The 27,033-nt window shown below is 43.0% G+C and overlaps 1 protein-coding gene across 1 annotated transcript in view; it reads left to right on the top strand.

The window, feature by feature from the left end:
* MCF2L2 (MCF.2 cell line derived transforming sequence-like 2) overlaps window positions 1-27,033 on the top strand; it is a 269,318-nt gene that overhangs the window by 74,416 nt on the left and 167,869 nt on the right. Inside the window, exons 4-7 of the mRNA XM_075556101.1 lie at window positions 4,976-5,066; window positions 5,515-5,634; window positions 19,904-20,020; window positions 24,758-24,907. Coding sequence (XP_075412216.1) covers window positions 4,976-5,066; window positions 5,515-5,634; window positions 19,904-20,020; window positions 24,758-24,907 — 478 coding nt within the window. The remainder of the gene's footprint in view (window positions 1-4,975; window positions 5,067-5,514; window positions 5,635-19,903; window positions 20,021-24,757; window positions 24,908-27,033) is intronic.

The raw sequence follows: 27,033 nt of genomic DNA, 5'->3' as shown, positions 1-27,033 counted from the left end.
TGTATGTTTCATCATTGCTACAGTGCACCCTGACTGGCTCTTTTCCTTCCCACGACCCTTCCGTAAGGGGATGTCCAGTTGCCTACAGATGGGCTTTGGCTCCCCACTCCGCTCTCCCCCTCATTCACAATAATATGATTTTTTGTTCTTTGATGCCTGATACATCGTCCCTTTGACACCTCTTGATCACACAGGCTGGTGTGCTTCTTCCATGTGGGCTTTGTTGCTTCTGAGTTAGATGGCCACTTCAAGCCTTTAAGACCCAAGATGCTATATCTTTTGATAGCTGGGCACTATCAGCTTTCTTCACCACATTTGTTTATGCACCCATTTGTCTTCAGCGATCGTATCTAGGAGATGAGCACACAATGATATGATTTTATGTACTTTGATGCCTGATAACTGATCACTTCGGGACCTCTTAATTTCACAGGCTGGTGTGCTTCTTCCAGATGGGCTTTGTTGCTTCTGAGCTAGATGGTCACTTGTTTACCTTTAAATCTTTAAGACCCTAGATGCTATGTCTTTTGATAGCTGGGCGCCATCAGCTTTCTTCACCACATTTGCTTATGCACCAGCTTTGTCACAAGATCTCTTTTAATTGGTGAAAAGAAAGTGTGTCACTTTGAGACATAAGGTGCCCCTGACCTATGCCCCTAAGCCATAATATTTTCAGTTACTTTATATACGTGTGAAAGTTGGACATTGAATAAGGAAGACTGGAGAAGAATCTGCACTTGAATGATAGTGTTGGCAAAACAGTATTGAAGGTACCATGGAGGGATGGAAGGACAAACAAATCTGTTTTGGAAGAAGTACAGCCAAATGTTCCTTAGAATGCTAAGACTTCATCTCCCATACTTTGTGCATGTAATCAGGAGAGCAGTCCCTGGAAAAAGACATCCTGCTTGGTAACAAAGTGGGGCATAGAAAAAGAGGAGACCCTAGACAAGATGGATTGACACAGGGGCTGCAACAATGGGCTCAAACGCAACAATTGTGAGGATGGGGCAGGTGGGGCAGTGTTTGGTTTTATTGTGCATGGGGTGGCTATGGGTTGGAACCAGCTCCACGGCAGACAACAACAGCCAGAGGTCATTTTATCTTACACCTCTCTTCCCTCCTGGCTGGAGTTTATTCTGTCCCAGCCTAGCAAGTCTTTAGAGGACGTGTGAAAACATTCAGATTTTGCTCAACCACCTAGTGGTTCTCCTATAAGCTTTGTCTTTCAGAGCACTAATTTTGTCATCAGCAATTCCTGTTCTTTTACAAAAAAAACTCTTCTATGAATTTTTAATTTCCAGGAACTAGTTCTTGTTCTCTGACTGATCATGTCTCCTAACAGGTTCTAAAGGTTTTATGGTGACAGTATCTTTATCCTTTCATATCTTGGATTATTCATTAGAAAAAGAATTAAAAGGCTATTTTCTATTTCCAGGTTGATTGTTCTGTTTGCTCATCTCAGTGGTTTTCCTTGTTTCCTCGGCTGCATGCGTATCTGCAGACCGTTAGTTGACTGTTTGTTCTTCTGGATGGAAGGTTATGTTGTTAGCACAGTTATCTGACTTTGAGCTTCCTTTGCCCTTGGGCACATCTGCAGTCAAATGCTCTACCACTGAGCTATACCCCCAGCACTGGGCACATCTGCTTACCCAAGTCTTTTGCCCTGGAATGTAGGAGAATGAAACCAGCTAACGATGCAATAAGGGGCGGGTCCCATAAGCATGTGCTCCACTGGAGAGTAGGCAGGACTATTTGGGGCGGGAGGTGGAGTGGGGCGTGGTGGTGTCATAATACAGAGGCTTTGCTCAGGAGGCAGATTTTTTAGTTAATTTCACTTCTGGAAAGACCTACGTTTCATATTCGTCTTCTGTGACTTTTATGGGGTCTGGAGTTCCTTTGAGCTCCTCCCTTCCTTTCCCCTAGCTGCTAGACCCATATCCTAACCTCGCTCTAGGGAAATCTGCTTTTTTAAGGAAGATATTCTCTAAGCTACAGGTGGAGGGTGGGAGGGTAGGAACAAATGCCAGAACCAGCTGCTCTCTCTCTATACACAAGTGGGAAGTGACCGCGAGAAAGAAGGGAGACAAGAACCAGCTGCCCAAGATGTTTTGTTCAATTTTGTTAGTCAAAGTGTGGTCCACAGAGGGGAAGCTTTCAGCAATGCGGGATTTGGGGTCTTCCCCCTCACTTCTTGAATCGGAATCTGCATGTTAAGAAGATCCTCGGATGAGTGGTATGAAGATGAAAGTTGGAGAAGCATTCTTGTATATGACGCACTATGTACTAACTGTGTCCTTCCTGCTGTTGCACCCCATCGACTTCAGGAATGAACCTGGATCGATGTGCTATTGTCCTCAAGCATTTCCCACTCCATTGCCCAAGGCCAGCGTCAGTCGGTGCAAAGAGGAATCCCTTCCTAGCTACAGTGCCCCAAACACATGCTCTTTCATCTAGTGGCACAACCCATAGAATCACCCTTCACCATAAAATCCCCTCGGACAGTGTAAGACACAAAATAACAATGATGTGCTGATCAAGGATTCACGAGGGTGGAAGGGTGGGAGAGGGAGAGGGAGAGGGGAAAAAAAGAGGAGCTGAGACCAAGGGCTCAAGTAAAAAGTAACTGTTTTAGAACTGTTGATGGCAACATATGTACAAGTGTACACATGTTGGTTGTTTAATATTATAGAATTATGGGTGGTTATAAGATTTCTAAGAGCCCCCCCCTCAAAAAAATGATTGCTTAAAAACAAGAAATACCGCCTTTTATGTGCACGGGAATTTTCCCAGCGGATGTCACTTGGTTCACCCAGAGGCCCTGGTCTTCACACTTGATCTGTGTGGAGTGGAGGATTTTGTTGTGTGGCGCACTCGCTTGCCTCTTGGCTGGGGAAACCTGTGTGCTGGCTGTTCCTATCTCACACGTTAACAAAGAACCTGGGTTTACAAGTATGTTGTATGTGTGCAGTCTACCCGTCCCCACCTGGCTAAGAGCCCTGATCTCTCTCTCAGGACATCCTTCAACGCTCCTCTGAGCAGCGATGAGATTTTCTTGCAGGTTTTGCTTGGTTCTTCTGCCTCAATCCCAGAGAGACACTTTTCAGGGTAAAGATCATCTTTTATCCAGTATGGCAAACTTACTGCATGCTCAGTCAAGTACAGCCGCTACCCATTGGAGGCTTGCTGCAATGATGCTGACCATGGAAATTCCATACTGAGAAGGGCTAGGAAGAAATTCCTGACGATCTGCTTCAACAGTCAGCTGATGAAAAGCCTGTCCATCAGAGCGGTCTGACTGTGCCCTGCGCACGGTGGCCGAGGGTCGCTGTGAGTCAGGGTTAACGCAACAGCAGCTAACAGCAACGTTGAAGGTTTATGATGGGCATCTATTTTTCATGCTCTTGGTCTCATTTCATCTCCATGAGGCCCACATAGGAACTAGGAACGCTAATAGCCAGGACTTGGTTTTACAGTGTGGCGGGCATCGTTTGAAGCATATGCTGCATCCACTCATTTAATTCTCACATCAGCTGTATGTGAGCTGTATCTGTGGGAGAGAGACATTATTATTCCTACTGTACAAACGAGCAGTCTGAGACCCGATACAAGGCAAGTTACTGTCCTCCTAAGCACACTCTATAATTAGAATTCAGAATCCAACCCTAGGCAGTTCGGTTCCAGAATCTAGGCTGTTTACAACTTCACTATCGGTGGTGTTAGTCTCATTTTACAGAAAGGAGACGGAGTTACAGAGCGGAAGTAACCTCTTCCCTGTCTCAGTGCTAGTGAATGGCTGCTCTGGGGCTTGAACCGGACTCCCCCGTGCTTGCTCTTTCCTCGATTCCACACTTCCTCCCAGGGAGAGAGAGGAAGAATACTCCCACTTTTAGGACTTCAGTTTCCAGTTGTTCTGTGAGAATCTTGTGGGGATTAGAGAGACCCAAGTAGAGGGACCCTGTGTTCAGGAAGCCGACGTCCTCCCACACAGCTGGGTGCTGGCCTGTAAGAAGCCAGTCCCGGGGAGAGGGCTGTTTCCCCTGGACACGTCTCATTTCTCAACACCTCTAGGACAGACTCCTGGAGACTGATGTTGTTGTTGTGTGCCTTTGCATCGGCTCTAACCCATGGTGGCCCCGTGCACGACAGAAAGAAACAGGGCCTGGGCCTGCTCCTTCCGCGCCATTGTTCCTGTGCTTAATTAAGCCCATTGCCCTGTGGGTATGACTCATAGCGACCCTCTGTACAACACAGCACTGCCCAGTCCTGCCCCATCCTCATAACTGTTGTGCTTGAGCCCATTGTTGCAGCCACTGTGTCCATGCATCGCACTGCTGGCCTTCCTCCTTTTCAATGACCGAGCACGATCAGTCTCTCCAGCCTCACTTCTAAGGAGCATCCAAGATAGATGTTTTGGTTTTTCTGGAAGTCCATGGTATATTGAATAGTTTTCACCAAAACCATAATTTAAAGACCTAATTTTTCCAGTCTTCCTTATTCACGTCCAGCTTCCACATGCATATTCTGTGATCGAAAATTCCCCGGGCATGAGGCGGGCACACCTTAATCCGCAAAATGGTACCTTTTCTTTCGAAGACTTTACAGAGATCTTTTGCAACAGATCTGTCAATGCAGTGTCGTGTTTCTTCAGTGCTGCTCCCTAGGCATTGATCCCGTTGGCATTGTTGGTGTCCTGGTTTCAGCCGTGGGAGTAGCAAGATGGCAGAATTCAACTTTGAAGATGTCTGCCTACCTTAGGGGCGTGTAACGCCCGACACACGTGTTTACCTTCTCCCGTGTGTGTGCGCATGCTCACTTCCTCAGGCTCACGCTGGAGTCACTGGTTCCCTCTTGCTGGGCAGTGTTCGCGCAGTGACCCTGGAGTGGGGAGGAGTCTGGCACGGCTTCTGCCGTGAGAGCCTCACAGACCCTCTGGTCTTTCCTGATCTCTAACACTAACCTCTCTCCTTCACAGCGTGGAAGCAGCCAGCATCGGATTCGTCATCGTTATCGACAGACGGAGGGACAAGTGGAGCTCCATAAAGGCATCCTTGACACGAATCGCTGTAAATATTTGTTTTTGTGCTGTTTTCATAAATGAAATTCTTGCTGTCTCTTCAACTGTTTCATCTCAAATTCATGGGAAGGTACTGCACAGGCAATTATTTGATATTGAATTCTGGGAGGTTTTTCTAGAAGACTATCGTTTCCCACCTGAGAATCGCCTACAGACACTTTCTGAGCTTGCCAATTGACATCTCTGGTCACCGACAAGGGGCCAGCAGGGAGTGCCTCTGCGGCATTCCACAACCACAGAGTTATGGGTCTTGGTGGATAAGCCCCAACTTCTGCGTGCTTCACTGAGACAATCCTAAGTTATATTGCAACCGTATCTCAGAAGGTCTGACTCCCCTTTAAATGCATCGTCTGTGGCCCGAGACCAGAGAGCAGAGTGGATCGTGGCAGTGCTTGTGGCATTTCACTCTCCCCGGATGCTTTTCCTGTTCCTTCCAGGTGGCATTTCCAGGAAACCTGCAGCTCATATTTATCCTGCGTCCATCTCGCTTCATCCAGAGGACCTTCACTGACATTGGCATTAAATACTATCGTGATGAGTTTAAAATGAAAGTGCCGGTAAGCGTGCCCTTTCATCTTGCTGTCTTCGTTGGGTTAGGGTTCTGGCTCCGTCTTCTCCCTCTCCTTCCATCCCTGCCTTCTTGTTTTCAGGCAGCAAATGCTTATTGAATCTCTGTCATGCTCACAGCTGCATGCTAACCATGGTGGGTCACACCTGCAATTGCAATCTCAGAAACATATGCAAAGTAAACATGGGCCCCAAATACTCATACTCAGCTCCTGGCTTTAACAGGAAACTCAACGTCCACCTTATTTTATCCCCTTCTCCATTTCCATCTCTCAGGTCATATCGAACATCAAATCATTCTGATTGAAATAGTATTGGTACTTATTTATATTTTAATAATAAATAGCCCAAAGGAATGTTTTCTTAATTATTATTAACAATAGTTTATGTAGTTAATATTTCATTAATGATTTATTACTTGTTATTTCATTGTTATTTTCATAATTTATCATTAATTATGATATAAAATTTCATCAGATTCACATTTTAAATGTTATCCAACTGGTTAGTAACTTTTAACATTGTTTGAAGTAAATGTAAATAAGGTTCATACATTATAATTCATTGATGAGTTGCATAGATCTTTTTTCATTGATAGATTTTGTCTCTATTCTGTCTTCTTTTCGATTTATTTTTTGGTTGAAGAAACAGAATAGTTTGCCCGATCAAATTCTTGTAGATACGATGCTTTCTTTTTCTATAGTTCACGTAAATTAATTGCTAGCTCTAAAGGCTTTGTCCAGGATGTCATTTTGTTTGGATCTACAATTAACAAACTAATTTGGAGGCAGCAGTCAAGAAATCAAAGGAGGTATTGCATTCTACTTGCAAAAGACCTTTTTAAAGCATTAAAGAGCAAAGATGTCGCTTGGAAGACTGAGATGTGCTTGGCCCACGCCATATGTCGCCCCATATGCATGTCATGTCTGGACCGTGGTTAAGGAAGACCCCAGGGGGATCGATGCATTTGAAGTATGGTGTTGGCAAAGGATATTAAAGTACCATGGACTGCCAATATTAAACATTCAGTCATGCATCAAAAGAATATTTAAAGTACAGTGGGCTTGAAGTCTTTAGTGACAAAGAAATTCATCTAATTAAAAAAAAAAGTACTGTAGACTGCCAGAAGAACAAAGAAATCTGTCTTGGAAGACGTACAGCCAGAATGATCCTTAGAAGCGGGCACGAGAAGACTTAGTCTGATGTGCTCTGGACATGTTGTCAGAAAGGACCAGTCCCCTGCATAAGGACATCATGCTTTTTAAGCCAGAACCAAAGCAAAACAACAAAAAACTCTCAATGCCATAGGGCTGACTCACAGTGACTATATAAGATAGGGAAAAACTGCCCTTGTGAGTTTCCAAGACTAACTCTTTATGGGACTAGGAAGCCCCACCTTTCTCCTAAGGAGAGGCTGGTGGTTTGGAACTTCCGACCTTGTGGATCTCAGCCCAACATGTAACCACAAAGGCTAGTGAAAAATAAGACATTTAAGAAGGTGATTGGGCACAAAGGTGACAACGAGTTCAAACGTAACAGGATTCTGGTCTGTCATTGTGTGCAGAGTCACTATAGATTAGAACAATGCAATAGCACCTAAAAACCACCATACGAAGACCTAGTCAGGGCTATATTCCGTTTCTTGCCTACATTTCTTCATAAATGGCGATGTTCGCTTCCAACCTGAGGTCTATAGTGCTTGGTTTTCTTTCTTTATGTGATTTTAACAGTGACTGATAATCATTACCTATACTCATTAATTCACTAGGGCTTGTTCTAATTCTTAATTAGATTTGATAAAGAGATGCTCACCAGCCATTTGATTATCTTGAGGGACAATTCATTTGATAAAAATATGATCAATGTTTATTTTCTTCTCATTTACAAGTTTTTGCAATAATTAGTCGATTACTTAATATCCTTTAGTTGACTCATGTGGTTTTTGTTTCTTTAATTTTTCTAAAGCATTGCAGATTGTGGATTTAAATAATGTGAATGTTTTAGCCCATTGAAGTCATTATCTTTGATGTTCCAGTGTATTCCTTCTTTGCCCATTATATGCTTTATCGAGTTAACTCTTGAGACTTTTTGTCACTGTCTTGACTGGGTTTCTACAGAAGCAAAACCAGGGAAATTTACATGTGTATCTGTATATAGAGAGGTTTATATCAAGAAAATGGCTCACACAATTATAGACGTCCAGGGAAATTCCTAGTCAGGGAAAATCCAAAGTCCATGGGTTAGATGTTAGTCTGGAAGCTTCTTCTAATGAGTGTGGAAATTGTTGAACCCAAGATCATCAAGAAGACTGTGGCTTATGGCTGCAGAGGGGGATGAATCCAAAGTTGGCAGGTCAGATGGCTGGCCCCTGATAACTCCCAGGATTGATAAGCAATATTGTAAATCGTTGACTCAAGTCCAAAGAACTGGGCTTCAAGAAGTTCAATGCAGGTTTCAGATCCAACAAAAAGGCAAGCAAGCTTTTCCACATATGAGAGGTAGGCCACACCCCCACAGAAACTTACTTTCAATTGATTGGTTACTCACAGCAGATCTTATTACGGAGGTTATTACATTATGTTACATCTTATCATGGGGGGGGGGGGTCACTAGGTCTTTACTGCTAAACCACTGGTAATCTTGACCCAGCCAAGTTGATACAAAGTAATAAAGTATTAATCCAGGTAGACTAGAGAAACAAATCCAGGGAAACTCACAAGTGTGTAAGAGAACTTTATATCAAAGAGTATTTGTGGTAGTTACATAATCTGGTGTGAATTTGAGGATTCAGAGAGAAGGGGTGGAGTATAGCCTGTCAATCAGGTTGTAGCTTGATGACCTCATTTGGAGACACTAAGGAGATAAATGACTCACTGGAGGTGGGACATATGCTCACTCCCTATGAGACACCCCTTTGGAGAAGACACATAGAGAGAGGCTGATGGAGCCAGACCTCTGGAACCGGAGAAGCCACATGGATATTCCTGCCAACGCTGAGATGCTTGCAACACCACTGGATACACAAGACTTCCCACCTACTGGCCTGTGATCTTCCTGCATTCGGTGTCATTGCATGTGTCTTGTGAGTCTGAAGAGGATTTATAGATTGGTATGTTAAACAGGGTTCTCTAGAGAAACAAAGCAGGACACTAATGATTTTATATATATTTATATATATAGATAGATAACATAATAAATAAACAGTTAATTAATCTATAAAGCAGTGCAACTCACCTCCGTGAGACAGCTAATATACACTCACCATCCTTCAAGCCTTGAGGGCCACCGGGTAGTCCTCTTTAGAGCAATTCAGGCTATCCAGCCACAGGCAGCAAACAGCAAGGCAGGTCACCAACAGTCAGCCAGATGACAGGGTCCGACAGTCCCCAGCTCAAGCAATGTATACTCCAGTAGCGTGGAGAAGCAGGTCTTGAAGGAACCTCAAACTACAGTGACACAGTCGACGGATTAGGTGTCCCACAGGTAGTGTAGCTTGCAAATTGAGGCAGAGAACAAGCAAGGCAGCTGCACACTGGTCTGATGATCAAAGAGCAAGAGACAAGAAAGGTGAGGCTCACCGAGCCATTTATCTCTCCGCCCTTTAATTAATCCCACATGTGTTCATTGCCCATGTTGGCACAGTAAACCTACCTATCACAATTGCCATCGGACATATGGGCTAATATTGGACTTAAAGACTTGATATGGACTTGGATGTTTTCACAATATTCAATTTTTCTTGTATATAAAGCTCTCTTTTATACACATGATTGTCTCTATGAATTTGTTTCTTTAGTCAACCCAAATTAACACAGTATTGTATATTAAGAAAACATCCCAGCCCAGTCCAGGTCATGTCCGTAAGTTCAAAAGTAGGCCATATGTCAATACTAGTTTATAAATTCCCCTTTAGGCTCACACATCCATAAAATGATGCTGAATGCAGGAAGATCACAGGCCAGTGAGTGGAAAGTCCTATGGATCTAGTGGCAGTGGAGGCATCTCAGTGCTGGCATGGGTCTCTATGTGGCTCCTCCAGCTCCAGGGCTCTGGCTCTGTCAGCGTAGCTCCATGTGGCTTGTCAGCAGGAAGATGAAGCAGAGTGTATATATGGCCTCCAGTGAGCTATTTATCTCCTTCCTGCCTCCAAATGAGGTCATCAAGCTGCAGCCCAATCAACAGGTTAGACTGCACCCCTTTGCAAGTTGACAGGAGTTTATGTAACTGCCACAAATAGTTATCAGTTACTATTGTGATAATCTTCTATGGCATCTATAGCTTTCTATCTGGAGTGACAAGATATTCCAATTCAACCTGTGTCTGTTTTGTCGCATGTTTTCTCTGGGCCTTTTAGGAGGAAATGGTTCTAGATATCAGAGGCTGTGTGCAAGAGATTTTTATTATAGCAAGAATGACCATGGTTTCTGGCGTTCTTATTGATAATGAGAATATATAAGAATGGGCTTAAAAATGAGCTTCAAAAATTTGTGCAAATTTTCATTATCTTTTAAGTCTATTTTCACTGAAGTTTGGAAGCCCTGTATATACCTATAAAGTATAATATACATCTTGAGTTCATCAATATTTCCAATTACTTTTCAGGACTAAACGGTTTTTATTTAATTCTACCAACCTTACATCTGTTCTTTTTATATGCAGAAAACTTCAGTTCTTAATAATACTAACATAACTACGTACTTGCTTTTCCCAATGATGTTAGGAGTCTTCAGAAAGTTCATGGAAGTGGGATAAATGATGGTACATTGGGGGGATTACAATAAATAAGATAAAACAAAACGAGTTCAACTGTTGACCTTGGCCACATATCAAAAACAACCAGGACTCTAGATTCTGACCTTTGAAGGTGCACACGTATTTCATAGGCCACACCACAAGGACCCAACTTGGAAACCCCACTAAACAAAATGGACCTTACCTAAACACACCTGTAGCAGATTGAAGGAACGGAAATGCTCTCGTGGGCTTAAGATTGAAATGCCCCAGTGTGAGAAGAAACAGATAACTAGTATCTCTGGGTTGTGTACTTAGAAGTCATCTGATTTTGGATCAAAGCTCTTGCTTTGAGAATGCCCAATAAATGGCAACTTAAGACTTCCACCTATTTGTTAATTTCATACTCTCTTTGCTTTTTATGTCGTGTCTTAGTCCATCGAGCATCGTTCTGTCTTTGTGAATGAGCGTTATTGAAAGTGTTGCCCTCTCTCTAATCCTGATTGTTTGAATAAATAGTGTCCAGTCGCTTAAGTTTTTAAACTGCATAAGTCAACAGCACATGTATTTTAGTTTAAAAAGCTGTCCTGTACATGCATATTTTTCCTGGTCGTGCAGTAGTTCACATTCTGCATCATTAGCTAAATTAGTGACACTATCAAGAGAATTACCATATGCCCAATGGGGACGATTTATAGTCGTCCCCAATGAAAGGATAGTGATGTCTCTCAAGTAGAACAGGGACATTTGTAAACCACAGATTTGTGGATGGATTTTGAGCTCTTATTTCATAGTAGTCTTAATCTAAGAACAATGGATTCTTGTGATGTAATCCTACTCAATAAAAATGTCCTCGTGAAGAGATCACTGAGGATATGGGTACTATGGAATAGTATGGTGAAGAAGTCAGATGGTGCCTGGCGACCAGAAATCATAGCATCTGCGGTCTTAAAGACATGTCTTTAAATAAGCAGCCATCTAAGTGAGGCTAAACCTACATGGGAGAACCACACCATCCTGTGTGATCTAAGGATTATAAATAATAAAATTCCAGACCAGAGGAAGGAACACTATCAGACCTTCAATTTTGAGCACCCAGTTTGCAGGACTGGAAGGTAGTTCAAGCCCAAAAATCCATTTGCAGTGTCTCCACTTGGATTAGACCTCCTGTGAATCTCCCTGAACAGAGTGCATTAGAAAAGAAAATAAAGGGTCAGTGAGGGATGTCATGTCTCATAGTGGGGCCGGCCGGCCATGTGGTCTTCACTGTGAATTGGCTACTCTGAGCAAGAATCTCTTTGTCAAGGCTTGGTGGGCCAGGATGTGCTCCACTTTCTCTTCCTCCCCCTTCATTTGCTCCCATGTGCTCTGATCATACATGTCCCTCTCCCAGAGCTGCAGATTCAGTGTTGTCCTCTGAAGTAAATTCTTTTGGGGGAGGGGCAGGTGTCCACAGAGTTGAGATTGGGGCTGGCCCCTCTGACCTTTCTACTGGTTCCCTACTCCACGCCGGCATGTTGCATTCACATCTTGGAGCACTGGGTTGAAGTCACTGTAGACACAGTGTGGGAATTCCACCACACTGAGGCAAACCACTAAGGACATGGAACAGAACAGCAAGGGGAACAGAACAACGAAGTCCCCAGGGAATACCAAAATAGACTTTGGGGCCAGGGCATGGTACCCCATCAGACTTGACCAGAAAACATTCCTAAAGGCTAACAAACAGTCCGTGAACTAACTGCAAGCTTTTATTTCTTATTTTGTTTTGTTTTGGGTTATTGCCTTGTTGGTGTTATTATAGTTGTTGTTTTGCTTTCTTTTGTTGCTTGGTTTTACTCTGCCTTGTTTTTGTGCATGTTATTATCTCCGCAGATCTGGCTTCATAAAATAGGCTGGTGAACAATCTGGAGGAGAAAACAATGGGACTGACAGTTCCGGTGGGACATAGGAGAGGGGGAGGTGGGGGGAAGGAAGTGGTGTTAACAAACCCAAGGACAATGGAACAAGTGCTCCAAATTGGTGGTGAGGAGGGTGCAGGAGGCCTGGTAGGATGTGACCAAGGGTAATGTAACCAAGAGGAATTCTGAAACCCTAATGAAGGTTTAGCATGATAGTGGGACAAGAGGAAAGTAAAAGGAAAGAGAGGAAAGAGGTAGGAGGCAAAGGGCATTTATAGAGGTCTAAATAAAGGCATGTACATATGCAAATATATTTATATATGAGGATGTAGAAATAGATTTATGTGCATATTTGTACAGATTTAGTATCAAGGTATCAGATGGACATTGGGCCTCCACTCAAGTACTCCCTCAATGCAAGAATGCTTTGTTCTATTAACCTGGCATTCCATGATGCTCACCTTCCCAACATGATCGCTGAAAACAAAGCAGGTGCATAAGCAAATGTGGTGAAGAAAGCTGGTGGTGCCCAGCTATCAAAAGATATAGCATCTGGGTTCTTAAGGCTTGAAAGCAAACGACCATCTAGCTCAGAAGCAACAAAAACCACATGGAAGAAGCACACTAGCCTGTGCCATCACGAGGTGTCAAAGGGATCAGGTATCAGGCATCATCAGAACAAAAAGGCATATCGTTGTGAATGAGGGGAAATGTGGAGTGGAGGCCCAAAGCCCATATATAGGCAATTGGACATCCCCTCCCAGAAGGGTCTTGGGGAGGAGACCAGCCAGCCAGGGTACAGTGTAGCAAAGATGAAGCATACAACTTTCCTCTGATTCCTAAATGCTTCCTCTCACCCCCTCCCCTACTATCATGATCCCAATTCTACCTTACAAATCTGACTAGATCAGAGGATGTACACTGGTATAGATAGGAACTGGAACCACAGGGAATCCAGGGGATATGATCCCTTCAGGACCAGTGGTGAGAGGGGTGATACCCAGAGGGTGGAGGGAGGGTAGGGTGGGAAGGGGGAACTGATTACAAGGATCTACATATAACTTCCTCCCTGGGGGATGGACAGCAGAAAAGTGGGTAAAGGGAGATGTCGGACAGTGTAAGATATGAAAAAATAATAAATTATCAAGGGTTCATGAGGGAGATGGGAGCTGGGAGGGAAGGAAAAAGGAGGAGCTGATGCCAGGGACTTAAGTGGACAGCAAATGTTTTGAGAATGATGAGGGCAATGAATGTACAAATGTACTTTACACAATTGATTTGTGTATGGATTTTGATAAGAGTTGTATGATAATAATAATAAAATTATTTCAAACAACAACAACAAAATGAAATAATGTACCTGTAGTTAGGCTAACATTTAATGATTTATGATTTGTTTTCCCTTTTGACCCATTTTAAATTTGTTCTAGTTTTTATTATTTTATGCTTTCTTTTCATTGGAGTTTTTTCTATTTTATTTTGTAATTGTTGTCTTTTGTGGGGTTGGTACATTTTTCTATACAGGTACATCTACAGAGACAGTAACTGGAAATAATAGTTTCTTAAGGTCAGGGCAGGGGAGGTTGAGGGGAAATGGTCTGATAATAATGAGTACAAGAGTGAAGAAGATGACCTAAAATTAATTGTAATGGTGGTTGTACAACCCTTTTTAATACGTTTAAGTCATCAAATTTTATGACATGTGAATTATATGTCAATACAACTGTTAAAATTAAAACAAAAGCAAAGTCCAATCTCATAAATACAAGAAAATATCCTATAGTATTTTCTACCAATTATTTATCATTTGCCTCATATCTTATATTTATAAACAAAGGATATATACATCTTTGAAAACATTTTATGAATTATTGGATATAAAACTGATATATAAAGGACATAAAACTGATATATACAGGATATATAAAGGACATTTCAAGATCTATCTTGAAGACAATGCTGTCTATGATAGGTTAGTATCTATCCTAATACCAGAAAATTTGGTCAGTACAATTATTCCTCAAATGTATGCACCAACCACTAAAGCTAGTGATGCAGATATTGAAAAACCGATAGCAACTTCTTCAGCGTAAAATTGATTATATGCGTAATCAAGATACATTGTTGGTGACAGGAATGCAAAAGTTGGAAACAAAGAGGAAGGAACAATAATTGGAAAATATGGCCTTGGTGATAGAAATGAAGCTGGCGATAACAGGATAGAATTTTGCAAAACCAATAACTTCTTCATTGAAAATACTTTTTTTTCAACAATACAAAATGCAACTATACATGTGGACTACCCCGGATGGAATACACAGAAATCAAATTGACTGCATCTTTGCGAAGAGAAAATGGAAAAATTCAATATCAGCAGCTAAACTGAGGCCAAGGGTAGACTATGGATAAGACCACCAATTGCTCATATTCAAGTTCAAGCTGAAGTTGAAGAAAATCAAGTCCAAGTCCTTGGGACTCAAAATATGACCTTGAGTCTAACTCACCTGAAATTTGAGAACATCTTCAGAATAAATCCTGTGCACTGGACACCAATGGCAAAGACCCGCTGCGCTGTGGCCTCCCATCAGAAACATTGTACATGAAGAGAGCCAAAGGTCATCAGAAAGAGACTTTGGAACTTGCCCTTAATCTTAGATTAGCTAAGGCAAATGGAAGAAATGATGAAGTCAAAGAGCCGAACAGAAAACTTTAAAGAGCAGCTTGAGAAGGAAAAGCCAACTATTAGAAGGAAATGCACAGAGACTTAGAAAACCAAGAAGGGAAAACATACTCAGCTGTGGTCGTTACATAATTTCATGTCACCTTGAAGATATGTAATAGTGTGGGGTGATAGTCAACCTGTCGATCAGGTGGCAACCTGATGGTGCCACTTTGTGGGCTTGGCCTTCTCATAAGGTGAGCCCTGGGAACCTTCCTGTCTCTCTCTGCCTTTACCTTCCTGCTGGTGAGCCACGCTAGGACCTGCCTGAGCCGTGGAGATGCATCCACCGCTTTGGATCCACAGGACTTTGCACACACCAACCTGTGATATTCCTGCATTCTGCATGATTGCACGTGACTGCGAGTCTGAAAAGAGACTTATGGCCTAATATCAGACTTATGGACTTGAGTTGGACTTGGCTGGGATGTTTCCTTGATATACAATTACTTTCATGTTATAAAGCTCCTTCTTACACATAAAGGAGTGTCTCTGGATTTGTTTTTCTAGTTAACACATCAGCATATCTGAAACTGAAAGAAGTGAAAAAAATTCAAGCCACAGGTTGCAATATTGAAAGATTCTATGAGCAAAATATTTAACAATGCAGGAAGCATCAAACGAAGATGGAACTAATTCAGAGTCACTGTACCCCAAAGAAGAACTAGTTTACATTCGCCATTTCAGAAGGTAGCCTATGAGCAAAACGCACTAGCCAAGAACGGGTTCCAAAAATTGCTGGCATGTCAACTGAAACGTTTCAATAAGCCGATGAAGCACTGGAAGCACTAACTTCTCTGTGCCAGGAAATTTGGAAGACAGCTACTTGACCAACTGACTGGAAGTGATCCATATTTGTACCCATTCCAAAGAAAGGTGACCCAACAGAATGCTCAGACTATAAAACCATATCATTGATGTTACCTGCAAGGGACATTTTACTGAAGGTCAACCAGCAGCAATTGCAGTAGTACATTGATAGGGAGCTGCCGGAGGATCGGGCCAGATTCAGAAAAGGACATGGAATAAGGCATATCATTGCTGATGATGTCAGATGGATGATGGATGATGTCAGATGGATCTTGGCTCAAAGCAGAGAACACCAAAAAGAGGTTGACTAATGTTTTCTCTATTATGCAATGGCATTTGACTGTGTGGATCCTAACAAACTATGGATAGCCTTGAGAAGAATGGGAATTCCAGAACGCTTCATCGTAGTAATGCGGGACTTATGCATAGATCAAGAGGTGGAAAGAACATGTTTTAAAATCAGGAAACGTGTGTCAGGGTTGTATCCTTGCCCTATTTTTATTTAATCTATGTGCTGAGTAAGTCATCAGAGATGTTGGATTATATGAGAAAGAATGTGGCATAAAGATTGGAAAAAGGCTTACTAACAATCTTAGAGATACAGATGGCACACCTTGCTTGCTGAAAGTGACTTCTTGGCGCCTTTGTTGATGAAGATCCAGGATCGCAGTCTTCAGTATGGTTTACAATTCAATGTAAAGAACATGAAAACCCTCACTCCTGGACCTCCATGTAACATCCGGGTTGACATGAGAAGAGCAAAGTTGCCACAGCTCTAACTTGCTTGGATCCAAATCAGTGTCCATGGAAGTAGCAATCAAGTGATCAAATGATGCGTTCTGTTGGGTAAATCTGCTCCACAAGACCTCGTTTAGGTGTTGAAGAGTAAGGATATCTCTTTAAAGACTCAGGTTCACCTGATCCAATCCATGGTATTTTCAGTCACCTCGTGTGCATGTGAAAAGTGGACGTTGAATAAGGAAAACTGAAGAAAATCGATGCATTTGAATCATGGTGCTAGTCAAGAATAGTGAAAGTACCACGGACTTGGATGAAATTCAGCCTGGTGCTCTTTATTTTATTTACTTTCAATATAAACTCTTTCATTTAGTAAGCATCTCACTGTGGGGATACACAATCTAATTAGGGGAGGACTTCTATTTCCAAGCAGAATGAAAAATACACAAGATAAATAATGGTTTTGATGGCAATAAACACCATATGATCAAGGAGCGTGTTTCTCAAGAAATGAGCAATGTGGTCATTGCTATGGAGTCCCTGGGTATTGCACACAGTTACACACTTGGCTGCTAACTCAAAAGTTGGAAGTTCAAGTCCACCCCTGACCTCTTCAGGAGAACAGCCTGCCGATCGCATTCCAACCAATGAGCCATTGACAGTCATACGCAGTACAGTGCTCCTCTGACACGCATGGGGTTGTCCTAAGTTGTAATTGATTGATGCCAAGTCGAGCTGGAAAACACAATTGCCTTGAGAAAATGTCCACGCCATAGCACAGAGAATGGCAGTCAATCAGACGGAACTTGGGAGACTCTCTGAGTTAGGAAGACTGAGTTAAGCGTTCAAGAAGACAGAGATGACTAGAATCCATAAGACAGTGTCCTGGACACCAGAGAGGTGTACCAATCAAACTGAAGATCTCATGTCCTGTTCTAGTCTTTCCACCTTGTTTTCGCCAAAAGCAAGGATGGCAAGACTTCGTATCACGGACTTGTTATCAGAAGAGAGCAGTCCCTGGAAATGGACACCATGCTTGGGAAAGAGGGAGGCCCTGGACAATGTGCATCAACACCGTGGCTGCCCCTGTGGGTTTAAACTAAAGAACAGTCACTGGGAGGATGCAGGACCAGACAGTGTTTTGTTTTATTTTGTTCTGTTCTCCATCGGGTTGCTGTGAATTAGAACTGACTTGATGGTACCTAACAACAATAACAAACATTTAAACTATAAAAACGTATGGAAAAATGCATGTTATGCAAAACCTATTCATGGATTTAAAGATGGGGTTGTTTTGCACCAAAATAAACTAGTACTAACTTGTTATGATGTATCTGTACTGCATCTAGTGTGAACTCTTAAAAAAAATAAGATACCAGTTTGAAAAGTGTCCCTATTAGAGCAACAGGAATTCTGCTAAAACTGAAACAAGAACAAACATCCACTTTATGGTGAAGTTTGAGTCGATGACTGGTGGAATCATCGTATCACTGATACTTTTCACAGAGTTTATGGGGAACAATAAATGAGCAGTTTACAAATGGATGACTTGTTTAAGACTGCACCAGATATATAATGTTGATGATGAAGCCCTTACCAGCAGATCATCAATATCAATTAACAAGGAATCAATTAAGCTTATTCCTGCCCTAATGGAAGAGGACTGAAGATTTGCAGCAGAAACGCGAACCAACACCACGTTAAACAAATATTCAGTTTGACGGGTGTCAAAACTGGTGTGCCCAGATTGATCGGCTGCAGACAAGAGCAGAGCTTTCAATGGAAGGTTTAAACAAATAGGATCTACATCCGGTAGCGTTTCCTTGGAGAATTGTAACAGGAGATGAAACATGACTTGATCAGTACAATCCTGCAGACAAGGCCCAACCAAAGCAATGGTTACCGAAAAGTGGAGGTGGTCTAGTCAAAACCAAAAAGGAGTCGTTAAGAGCAAAGACCAGGACAACAGGCTTTCTTGGGGATGCTCAAAGCGTTTTGCTCATTGGCTTTCTGGATGGCCGAGGGATAATCACCTTGGCTTAGTGTGAGAGGATTTTGAGAAAGGTAGCCAAAGCTCTAGCAGAAATACGGCCAGGGAAGCCTTGCCAGTGAGTCCTTTCCCACCACAACAATCATGCTGCTCATTCTTTCATCAATCAGGGGCAGTTTTTCAAGAGCTTTGATAAGAAATTGTTAAGACTGCACCTTATAGTCATGACTTGGATCCGTGTGACATTTTGTTTCCCATTTGTCTTGAGTTTATCGTGTTAAAAAAAAAAGTACTGCATTGATGTGAAATTCCCAGACCCTAGTTGACATCTCGGTTCTTTCAGGCTGGACTACCTGGGTAGTATCATCACTTAACAAAAGTGAACTTGAACTTGACGGAGCGGATGTTGAGAAATAACAGTTTCTGTTTTTTGTTTTCATCTTTGAATGTTATCTTCCATGCTGTTTCTGGAGTCCCCTCCTAAGTACTCACTGTTTTTAGGTTAATGCTGTGCACTCTAAATGATACCCTGATGACTGCAAACAGCTATGTCCAAGTGGTTTTCTCTCTAAGACACATTCCACGGGAGCAGGAGGCAAGTTGCTGTTTCCGTGATTGATGAGCTGTGGCGCCTGTGTGCTGGCACACGTGGTTAAGCTACTGAATGCTTGCTGACAGCTCGACAGGTCAAACTCTTCAGCTGCTCCCTGCATGAAAGAGGTGGCATGTACTTCTGAAAACCCTGTGGATGCAGCAGTTCGATGCTGTCTTATGGGCTCACTCTGAGCCAGAACCAACTCAGCGGCAATGGCTTACTTTTTATATGATATTCTTTTACTTGTTGTTAGTCTCTGCACTCTGTAAAGATCAAAAAGGGACATTTTTATGGTGAAATGGCCTTTCCTTCATTTTTTTAAAAATTGGCACGCAGTAAAATTTTTTCTTTTGGGTCACAGTTCTCTGGGGTTTTCTAAAGGCATAGATCAACAACCCCACGGTCAAAACGCACAACAGTCCCATCACCCCTTTGTGCTGCCCCTTCCTAGCTAACTCTGTACCTGGTCCTAAACCCTGGCAGCCATGCTGTCCACTCTTGGATGAGCTTTTTTCCAATGTCACGTAAATTGAATCACACAGTAAGTAACCTCTTTAGTCGGACTTCTTTCGCCTAGAGATTCATCCACGTTGTGGTATGCCCTTTGGAATTTACTATCGAAAAGGAAAATGGGAAGGACTTTAAACTGTCTCTGCTGGACATCTTTGGATATAACTACCTAACCTGGCAAAAAGGAAATACTGTTTAAGTAATATTAGAATCTAGGTCTGTGTGAGGAATATATATATTTTTTACCTTTCTTGCCCCCTTATAGATCATCATGCTAAATTCTCCGTCTGATCTCCATGGCTACATTGACAAAAGCCAACTCACCCAGGAATTAGGGGGAACCTTGGAATATCACCACAATCAGTGGATAAATCATCGAACTGTGAGTATCAACTTGTGTTTCCTTCTGAACCTTTCTTTGTTTTCAAGAGGATGGGAAGTGCACTGCCCGGACTACTTCACCATGGGAATGTGAGGTTTTTCTATGTCACAGGTTGAGAAGAAACCTGGAGAAACGGATGAGGTTGGAAGTCTCTCCTCCTGGCTACCTTCACCTCACTGCACTCTGTATTATGACATGGGAATGCATGGGTACACCTGGCACGTTTTCACAAATAACAGACACATTGATGCACATGGGTTAGGACAGGCCTCACAGAACCCTGGCGGTGCTATTGGATAAACATTGATCTGCTAACCACTAGGTTGATGGTTCAAACCCACCAGCCACTCTGTGGGTTTGAAGATAATGAAGGCTATCTCTCTCTGAAAAGATTAATGGCCTTGGAAGCCATATTGCTATGAATCAGAATGGACTTGTTGGCAGTGGTTAGAACAAGTCAGATATTAGTGTTCCATAAAACTCCCCCTATAAATTTACTGTGCAGATAAAATTCACATCCACCAAACAATATAGATTTGGAAATCAGAGCAACTTTTGTTCAAGGTGCCTTTATAGTAAAAGCCTAGATTGGATTATAAGGATCTACATATAATCTCCTCCCTGGGGGATGGGCAACAGAAAAGTGAGTGAAGGGAGATGTCGGACAGTAAAAGATAGGACAAAATAATAATAATTTTTAAATTATCAAGGGTCCTTGAGGGAGGGGGGAGCAGGAAGGGAAGGGAAAAGATGAGGAGCTGATACCAAGGGCTCAAGCAGAAAGCAAATGTTTTGAGAATGATGATGGCAACAAATGTACAAAGGTGCTTGACAAAATGGATGGATGGATGGATTGTGAAAAGAGTTGTACAAGCCCCCAATAAAATAACCTAACAAAAAGTGCCTAGATTAGCTTCAAGAGATGGTTGGTAGAATGAAGAAAGGCAATTCTGCAAGGCTCAGAAGGAAGTGAGGAGAGCTACAGAGAAAGTCTCTCTTGTCTTAAAGAACATAGAGAACCCAGAGCTACACCAGAAGGACTTAAAATAGAAGCCTGGCAAAATGACCTGAGCCCTACCTCAAAGATGCCTGCATCCTTGGACTAAGGACTGGGGTACTAGGATGGGTGGAGAAGCAGAGAGCAGCCGCCCTGGACCTGTGGAAATAGTGGTCATTAGACCTTGTGGGGAACCCCTGGTCTGGTGGCTGTCCAATGGAAAGGGACCCAGAATGACCATATATTTAGGACCTTAATACCCGCCTTGCAGCGGCATGACCAGTTTTGATCTGTTTGGTTGGGATTTGAACTTGAAAGAATTGATCCAGGAAGCTTCCCCCTGGCACTGACCTCCATGCTTCGGGTAAACAGAGCCCAATCCAATGGGAGACTGAACCGTGATGGGCAGCCACTTAGGGGCAGCGGCTCACGGTGGAGCTGTGCTGCATAGACTCCTCATACCCACTGTGTCCAGTGGGATGTGTCCTTAGAAAAATCGATGATGTTACACGTGTAGTCGCCTTATACCTCAGGGGATGATTGACTTTTCTGCCTCTATGGGTTTTTGTTTTCCTCCCTTTAGTTTGCTTGGTTTTGTTTGTTTGCCCTTTGTTATCTGCTAGTTGGTGTGTTGCTGGTGTTGGGAGTAGCTTGTCTTATGGGGGTATTGAATCTGTCAAGTGAGGAGTCAACTAAGTCCACCTGGAAGAAGCACACCAGCCTGTGTGATCCAAAGATGGAAATAACAGAATACAAATATGACAAAGGGGGAAAGTATCAGAGCCTAAATTGCAAACAATTTGTAGAAGGCTTTGGAGGACAGTGGGGGCCCAAAACCCATCTGCAGAGTATCTAGTCAGATCAAGCCACTGGCAGATCCCCACTAGCCATAGGCAAGTGTCTCAGACAGCTTTACTATCAGATAGGGATCATTTTAATCGTGAATACACTGGATTGAACTTGATACTTGGCCAGCTGACCTCCCTCTTGACCCACCTGAGATTCTTCTAGGTGCAAATATTTCTTACGAGTTCCATGACAAAAATTTCCCCCAGGCCTTTAAAATGTTCATGGTGGTCTTTTCTTTCTTATTAACTATTATATTTTTATCTTTGTATTATTATTTTTTTATCCTTACCATTTTATTTTGTTTCTGTATTTTTATTGTTTCTGTTGGGTTTCCATGTTGTAAAACACAGGAGAAGAAGCACAGCGATAAGAACTGATGCAAAGGTTTATAAGGGAGGCCGGGGCAGGGATGGGAGATAGGGAGGATGAGGAGGGGGAGGAGGTGGGGTAGCAAACCATGTATGTGGGAGGGAGCACTGGAACTGATAGTGATTACACAACTAATTTTAAAAGTGATGTAACCATGGGGAAAATGAAGTGTTCTAAAATTGATTGTGGTCATGATTGTACAGCTCTTCTTGATACGATTGAACTGTTCAATTGTGTGATATGTGGATTAAGCGCCAATAACACTATTTAAAAAAAAAGAATATAGTAGCCTCTGCAGCAAACTATTGCTACACATGTAGCCATTAATGGTGCCTCTGAGGAAAGCCCAACACATAGCCCACTGTCCCGACAGAGTGCTTTTGATTGGGCCAGCCGGAGGAGCAAGCTAGCAAAGTATAAATCTAAACATATGTACATGGAGACATGCATCTCAAGGAAATGGCTCAGACAGATAGATAGGTGCTCAAGTCCCAAGTCCAATCCATTTGTCAGGCATAAGACTAAAGGCTTCTCCTTCATGTGGTTGCAGGAGCTAACTAATCCCCAATTGTCAAGCTACTGGTTATTGGGACTGATGTATCCCCAAAGTTAGAGGTCAGACAGCAGGTTACTACTGTCTACATCCCAAGTACCAAGAGGTCAGAGGATGATGATGAGCAAGATGCAAGATCAAGGGAGAGCTTTGCCAGAACATCTCTATATATTGGATGCAGGCCACATCCCCAAGGAAACGGATTAGTTTTTAATTAACTAACTTTCAAGTGATTGACTGCTTACATCGAATCACAAAATGGAAGGCAGCTACATTATATTACATAATTAAAGAGCAGCCAATCCAAATGCCTGCCAATCCACCGAGAGGCATAGCTTTGCCAAGTTGACCCATAATATTAGCCATTGTTTTCATAAGCCTATAGGAGCCCTAGGGACATAATGGTCACTCATTGAACTGCTAACTGCAAGGTCAGCAGTTTGAAACCAACAGCCTGTCCAAGGGAGAAAGAGGGAGTTTCTACTTCTGTAAAGAGTTACACAGGAAAAAAAAGAGTTACACACTCTTGGACACCCGTGGGGGCAGTTCTACCCTGTCCTATAGGATCTCTATGAGTTGGCATCAACTTGATGGCAGTCAGTTTGTTTGTTTTTTATAGTGAAAGCCATTGAATGAGTAGCTTATATAAATTAGATTATCTCAAAGTTATAAAACTTTGATGTACTTAAAACAAAGTAAACCAACTTTAATAAAAGTTAGGGTTTGTCTGCTTTTCCAGCTCAAAAATAGCATGATGTTCAAGGTCATAGCTGATATTTGAATATGGAAGCGATAGGAGAGGAAACTTTGACTTGAACCCCTAGAGGAGGTGTGCAGGGCACTGGGAGCTCCCTTGCTCCTGCCTTGGCCATGACCTCTGAGGTCAAGATAGGCTACCTCAGATCTGGAACATGCTACAGAGTGTGTTCAGAAGTTTTGTCTGATGATAAATGAACAAGGACTATTTTTTTTTCTCAAGTGAACATTAAACTAGGCATCTTTACCCACGCAGCAGCCCTTGATGGCCCATAAAGGGGATGGATGACAAGCAGTGCCCCATGTCGTGAACATGCAGAGATGAGTGTGCTTGACCTTTAGGACAAAGGTAATTCAGGAGCAGAAGTGTGTGTGTGCGCGTGCGTGCGTGTGTATGTGAGTGCCAGGCTGGCAGAGCAAGATGACCTGCTGGAGTCTGGCAGGCCCCTCGTCCTCAAAGACCTTCTCTGATGGTCAGTGTCCCTCAGGTGGCCTGTCTGCAAGGCACTGTGCTAAAATGCAGCATCACCCCTGGACCACCAGCCGGGAAGCCACTAGCAATGTAAGACAGGCACATTTTTAATGCAGGGGAAGGAAAGGTGAAGATTCCCAACCTCTACTTACATCTGGCAGAAATGATTCTCTTGGGGGGCACTAGGGACCTAATCACTGTGCTCCTATTTTTCTTTGAGGGGATTAAAGAAAAGTACGTTTCCTCTGAGCAACACTGCACAGGCTTCTGAGAGTCCCTGGGACGTGGGGTGGGAGGCGGTGGTGGGGAAGAGTGCAGAAGAAAAGGTTGTTTAGAGGGAAAGCTGGGTGTCCTTGCTTTTTTCCAGCATTTCACCTGGTGTCTGTATCCGCAGTCATACTTCATGTGGAGTGGTTTTGTGCTACTGGACAGATCCCCAAAGGTGTGGCAGCTAACTGTGACTGAGTCCCCTCCCTCTGTTGTTAGCAATATGATCTGGGAAAATCCATTGAACTGGTTGGAGCTCCAGCTCCCTCACCTGTAGAATGAGGATGAAATATCTGCCACGTGGGATTGTTGGCCTGAGACAATCTGGGAGAATGTGAAGTGCCTTACCCGGTGGCAGGGCCAGTTAGGCGTTGTTAGTTCTGACTCATCATGACCTCAGGAACAACAACCAAACCAAGCCTTTGTTCTGTGATGCTAATCTCTCCACTTTGTTGTCCTTGTGTGACTTTCCAGGCCATTGAAAACTTTGCCTTGAGAATAAAGACCGCTGCTCAGATGCTCCAGATGTTTGGGACCTGCCTTGAGGACACAGAGCTGCCCAGAGGCTTGCCGTCGACTGAAGACCTTCTGCTGGCCCACGTGAGGCAGCAGAACCAACTGACGGTGAGTAGACAGTGGGTCCTCAAAGGCCCGCTCCTGTGCTGTCAGGGTGGGTCAGAGAATGAGGAACGGACTTCAAGGTTAAAGCCTCTTCTTATCTTAGCACACTTGGCAGCCAGCAGGCTATCTTCAACCTCTAGGATAGGCAGTAAGACAGTGATTCTCAACCTTCCTCCCACCGCGACCCTTTCATACAGTTCCTCATGTGGTGGTGACCCCCCAACCATGAAACTATTTTCGTTGTTACGTCATCACTGTCATTTTGCTACTGTTATGAATCACCATGTACATATCTGATACGCAGGGTGTGTTTTCATTGTTACAAATTGAACATAATGAAAGCATAGCGATTCATCACAAAAACAATATGTAAGTCTATATTGTGAAATATTTATTTCTTTTTTTGGGGGGTACTGCTGCTATAATTTTAGTTTTCTTTTCTTATGTTAGCTGAGGTTGTAAATGTATTCTAAAATTTTTTTTTAATTAATAAATTTTTTATTGGGACTCCTACAACTCTTATCACAATCCATACATACATCAATTGAGCAAAGCACCCTTATACATTTGTTGCCCTCGTCATGAAATATTTATTTCTTTTTTTTGTGAAATATTTATTTCTAATGACAAATAAATAAAATTTTGTCTTGAAGTATGGTGTAGCATGGGTAACAGTCTTCATGCTAGGTACTTGTAGGTGGGTGTATCTGTATGTGGGTGGAATGCCTGGAGACAGATAGAGGAGTGGTGACTGGGTTCCTAAGACCATTGGAAATATGTTTTCCAATGATCTTAGGTGACCCCTGTGAAAGGGTCATTGGACCCCCAAAGAGGTCACAACCCAGAGGTTGAGAACCGCTGCAATAGAAGAAAAATATCTTCTCGTGAGACTAGGTGGTGAAAAGGCAAGAATCAAGTCAGACTTAGGAGAAGTAACCCAACCAAGGGAAACCATCCATCTTTGTGCTTGCTGGTGAGGTGTGTTTGCCTGAGCATCCTTTCCAGGACGACATGCCTCTGAGTCTACTCAGGGGGAAGCAGGACGCAATGGACTGAAATCGCACTGACGGAGTAAGGGCGACACAGGCGTTGGCTTTTAAACCCTGCAGGTTCCCAGCGGCTGTTGGGCTCCGGGGGCAGACTCCTAGGTGACTTACTGCTTCACATTCTCCTTGAGGGGCCTGTTTGATTGGCTGATAAAAAGGATGAAAGAAGATGGTCTGACTGGGGAGGCGTTTCAGGACAGGAATACATTAAATGACTCATAAGCACAGGTCAGAACGTGCTCACAAAGGAACTCGTCAGCTTCTTCCAGGTGATGGACGAGAAGGGATGTCTCGCTTGGGTTTCTGAGTAAAAGTGTGTCAGCTGCTTGCTGCCTCAACAAGAACAGACGGGATCAGCATGTCACGGGAGCCTGGTGTCCTCCAGAAGGCCGCAAGGGGAGGGTTGGAAGTGTGGCATCTCTTCACCACTTGGAATTTGGGAAGAGCTGGACTATTTGATCATTTCTTCAACATGTATTGAGTACTCAACACCCTATGCCAGAGAAATAAACAGAGTGAGATTTCCAGTAACGTATCGTCTAGTGAGGGATGGCTCAGTTGCTCCTAATTGGGGCAAATGCATTCTTCTGTGCTTCAGCAAATGCTTTTAAATTCTCTCTTTAAAGGAACTTGCTCCAGTCTGACTAGACCAGAGGATGTACACTGGTGCAGATAGGAGCTGGAGGCACAGGGAATCCAGGGCAGATGAAACCTTCAGGACCAGGGGTGTGAGGGGTGATACTGGGAAGGTAGAGGAAGAGTGGGTTGGAAAGAGGGAACTGATTACAAGGATCTACATGTGACTTCCTCCCTGGGCGACGGACAACAGAAAAGTGGGTGAAGGGAGACATCGGACAGGGCAAGACATGACAAAATAATAATTTATAAACTATTAAGGGCTCATGAGGGAAGGGGGAGCAGGGAGGAAGGGGAAGAAATGAGGAGCTGATGCCAGGGGCTTAAGTGGAGAGCAAATGTTTTGAGAATGATGAGGGCAACGAATGTACAGATGTGCTTTACACAATTGATGTATGTATGGATTGTGATAAGAGTTGTATGAGCCCCTAATAAAACTATTTAAAA

The sequence above is a fragment of the Tenrec ecaudatus genome, chromosome 8 (genome assembly GCF_050624435.1).
Source record: "Tenrec ecaudatus isolate mTenEca1 chromosome 8, mTenEca1.hap1, whole genome shotgun sequence".
NCBI classification, from domain to species: domain Eukaryota; kingdom Metazoa; phylum Chordata; class Mammalia; order Afrosoricida; family Tenrecidae; genus Tenrec; species Tenrec ecaudatus.
Note: the sequence above shows the minus strand (reverse complement) of the source record. Positions and strands in the feature narration are given on the sequence as shown.